This window comes from Cydia strobilella, chromosome 21 (assembly GCF_947568885.1).
Source record: "Cydia strobilella chromosome 21, ilCydStro3.1, whole genome shotgun sequence".
Taxonomy (NCBI): domain Eukaryota; kingdom Metazoa; phylum Arthropoda; class Insecta; order Lepidoptera; family Tortricidae; genus Cydia; species Cydia strobilella.
In genome coordinates this window covers 2,703,980-2,707,933 of record NC_086061.1, presented here as the reverse complement: position 1 = coordinate 2,707,933, position 3,954 = coordinate 2,703,980, and the positions used below count along the sequence as shown (strand labels likewise).

General features: G+C 36.2%; 1 protein-coding gene across 1 annotated transcript; it reads left to right on the top strand.

The window, feature by feature from the left end:
- The first annotated feature begins 834 nt into the window (after positions 1-834).
- Positions 835-3,544, top strand: LOC134751243 (uncharacterized). Its single transcript, XM_063686626.1, has 2 exons — positions 835-1,407; positions 3,352-3,544. Exons 1-2 carry the CDS (start codon positions 860-862, stop codon positions 3,542-3,544), a joined length of 741 nt encoding a protein of 246 aa, XP_063542696.1. The 5' UTR covers positions 835-859.
- Positions 3,545-3,954: the final 410 nt, after the last annotated feature.

Sequence of the window (3,954 nt, the reverse complement as noted above, 5' to 3'; positions counted from 1 at the left end):
AAAGAAGCTACGAGGTCAAGCAAATCATCAATTCAAAACAAGTGCAAGTCAGGCTATACTCAAAGTAGAGTTCCATAGTTGCCCGTTGCCCAATAAATGACAACCTGTTGTTACATTTATTGCTAATGACTAATGACTGGTTTAAATCCGCACTCCGATGTCCACCTTATTAACAATATTATTCTCGTGATCAGAAATACGATGCATGTCGATATGAATTCTTAATCATAGAGAAATAGGTATATAAATTTTATTACAATGTTCAACATTTATACTCATCCTTATCTAATTTACAAATTGTACTTCAAAATTGTTTTCGTTATGATTACCTTGAATCTTCATTAGGCATGAAAATAAAAAAATAAAAAATAAAAAGATAAAAATCGGCCAAGAGCAAGTCGGGCCATGCTCAGCCTAGGGTTTCGTAGTTACCATTCTATCAGAACAGGCCAAACGGGGACTATTAGTAAGTATCATGTACATTACAATCATAAGGGAGTACCTTTGCAGCGCTTTGTACGTATTTTTACTAAAAGAAGATTATTTGCAATAACTCAAAAACGACTGGACCGATCATGTTCGGTAAACAAATGATCATAGAGCAAAGCCGCGGACGGACAGACAAACATGGCGAAACTAAGGTTTTCTAGGTGACTACGAAACCCTAAAAAGGGATTAGGTGGAAATTTGATGATATGTAAAGTGGTGTGGACTATTTCATATTCTTTGTCAATATACCTAATCAACGCTTCATTGTCAATGTTATCGCAGAGTAATGATAACGTCTCTTTGGTTTCCTACGACAAAGCAAAAATAAGGAAATTAAACAAATACCATTTTATAAGAAGACGCAACTGAAATGCGTAGCGATTACGTCAAAAGTAAAATGAAAATAAATAGGAGACTCCAAACCGAATACTTACTAAATAACATTATTGATAAAGAGTTCCAGTCCATGCTGTTTCCTATGAGCTTTGTGCCGTTTCTCTTCTTAATGTCTCATTTTATTGTCATTAATAATTTTATCACTCCCGAAAGCCGTGTGTCGTCCTATATCAAATCTTTTATCGGTTCTATTATTCTGGTGTTAAGTCACGTCTTTCGTTTTTATTATTATACCGAAGCTTTTAAAAGTTTTACCAGTGACGTTGTTGTTTTTCTTTTATATTTCGATTTGATATTTTTTTCTATAATATCAATTTTGAACCACATTATCAGTTCATCACAGAGATCTAACGCCGTTGAGCTTATTATTAAATTGCAACATGTGCTCAATTCTATTAAAATTGACAAAGTAGAATTCCTTTCTAAGCACAAGAACCGAAATTGGTACACCGTGTTGATGGTTTTTAGTGTCTACGTTTTTCATTGGGTTTTTGGTAGTCGACATATTACATTTCTTAATCTGTTGGTAAATTTCACACTGACAGGACCAATGGTAATTTATGATATGCATGTAGTTATTGTTACTCGTACTATTGTAATGATAAAAAACGAACTACTTGCCTGGAATCATATAATGGAAGAATATAAGAAAAAATATACATCTCAAGAAGAAATTATAAATGTGGCTGTCTCGGAAAGCGATATGTTCGATGCATACGTTAATGTGATAAAAGCATTTCGTTTATGCAAGAAAGTGTTCCAATTTTCGGTAAGGTGAAGTATTTCGTTGTTATTTAAAAGTGAAATTTATGAAATTATAGGGGCCTAAAATTTGTTTGAATAACTAAACAATGAAATGTAGCATTTTATACTGTCAATTTATTTTCAGTTTGCCTATTATGGATTCCAAACTTTTATACACATTTTAATTGAGTTGGAACTTATAATCGAACTTCGAAAAACGAGTGCCGGACTAAATTTCGTAAGTTAACAAAAAATCATGTTATATAGTCAACCTCAAAAGTTGCCACTTTTCTGTTTCTATTTTCGACTATAATTTGAATCTACCTATTTTAATTTTTCAGTATCAATCTACGATGATGGCTGCTCTGTCCATTACTTGGAGTATGAAGGGTTTTTTGTTAATGGTAGTATTAAGCATCGCCTGCGAAAATTTTTATAGATCTGTGGAACTTGCTGAAAGTTCTTGTGCCCAGCTTTTGAGTTACTGTAAATCTAACGGTCAGTATTAGACTCATTTTATAGTTTTTTTCTGATTAAACGTAGTTCGTTCATATAGAATGCATGAGTCTCGAATAACTAGGGGTTAAATATAAAATGGGCTTCAAAACAACAGGTATAGTTCTGAAGTCTGTGTCCTGTCTGAAGTGCTGGCCTAGCGGTAAGAGTGTGCGACTTTCACGGAGGTCGCGGGTTCGAACCCCGGCTCTTACCAATGAGTTTTTCGGAACTTACATAAGTTCCGAAAAACTTATTGGTACATACGAAATATCATTTTGATATTTACAAGCCGCTTTTCGGTGAAGGAAAACATCGTGAGGAAAGGTTTAGTTTACCCTCTGGGTTGGAAGGTCAGATGGTAGTCGCTTGCGTAAAAACTAGTGCCTACGCTAGTTCCCGGGATTCGTTGCCAAGCGGACCCCAGGCTCCCATGAGCCGTGGCATAAGCCGGGACAACGCGAGGAAGATGATGAGGTATAGTTCTGATATTATCTGCATTCTGCATATTTGCCGAGCTTTCCTCGATCCGCCACCTGGGGACGCGTTCTCTAGGGGTGAGGCTCTCCCGAGAAGTTCTGAATATTAAAAGTTTAACATAAATATGAAACATAGAGTCAGACCAAGTGAGGTGAGGTGAGGCTCCCCCAAGAAAATGGCAGTGATTTTAATAGCATAGCGCTATTGAAATTGCTGCCAACTTAGCTTGGTCTGACTATTAATATTATCATAAAATTATTTAAACACGCTCTGTTTGTTATTGAAAATCATTTAACAATACAATAAGCAGTTAAATCGGAAAAAATCTTAAACCTAAAACACCTTTCTAACGAGCAGTCCTATATTACGTATAAGAATGTAACTAACGGGCCAATTCATATCTAGTGGATATCTACCTATAGATATCAACTAGATATCCACTAGATATGAATCAGAAACGATAACGAGATATTTAAGAAAGTCATGTCAAATTTGACATTTCCGCGATTCCGAATGTCCTTTTGAACGATCTCTTTAAGATTAGCTTAAGATATTACTTAGACATCCAATGGATATCTAATGGATATCCCAAAGCGTTACGATAATAAAATTGTAGCGTGAAATAACATTGCTTTCTCGAATCGAACTGCAAAAGATAACAGAACTATTTGAGAACTAAACTATAACGTATCTATTAGATCTCGTATTGTTCTCGTAATTATCATGTTTTTCGAATTGACCGGTAAGAGTAATATTTATATTAATTTATTCAGATATGCGCAAGACTTGCAAGAACGTGCTGCGGCTGAACCGCGCGTCGCTGCGCAAGATGTCGGCGTTCGGCGTGTTCGAACTCGACGCAACGTTCCCGCTGCGGCTGCTCAACGTGCTCGTCACTTACTGCGTCGTGTTACTGCAGTTCGCCTTCTTGTCGTCTTAGAAACGCTGTTTTATTTTCACTTTTGAATTTTAAAGATTTCTAGTATAACGTCGGGTTAAGCTAGCACAAACATAGACTTGCCTTCTAAATAGTTCAATGGATGTATAGTTTATTTTTAATTTTAGGTGTAACTAAAAAAAATGTTAATTGTCATTGTTTCCTTAAATTATAACTTTTGAACATAGAATTGGCTACGACCTTCGCCTGCAGGAGTTGGGTTGTCACCTTTCTTTCTGTCACCTCACCTTGATGGACACCGCGCCGAAAACGATGCCGAGTGGCTTGTCTGAGTAGTAAGTAGGTTCTTCAGTTTAGTTTTAGGCTTAGAGGATATAACCAAACGGAGTAGCCATTAACAGGCGTTCCCCTCTGTCGAAAATAGTCGGCCAATGGTCATACACAATGTATGG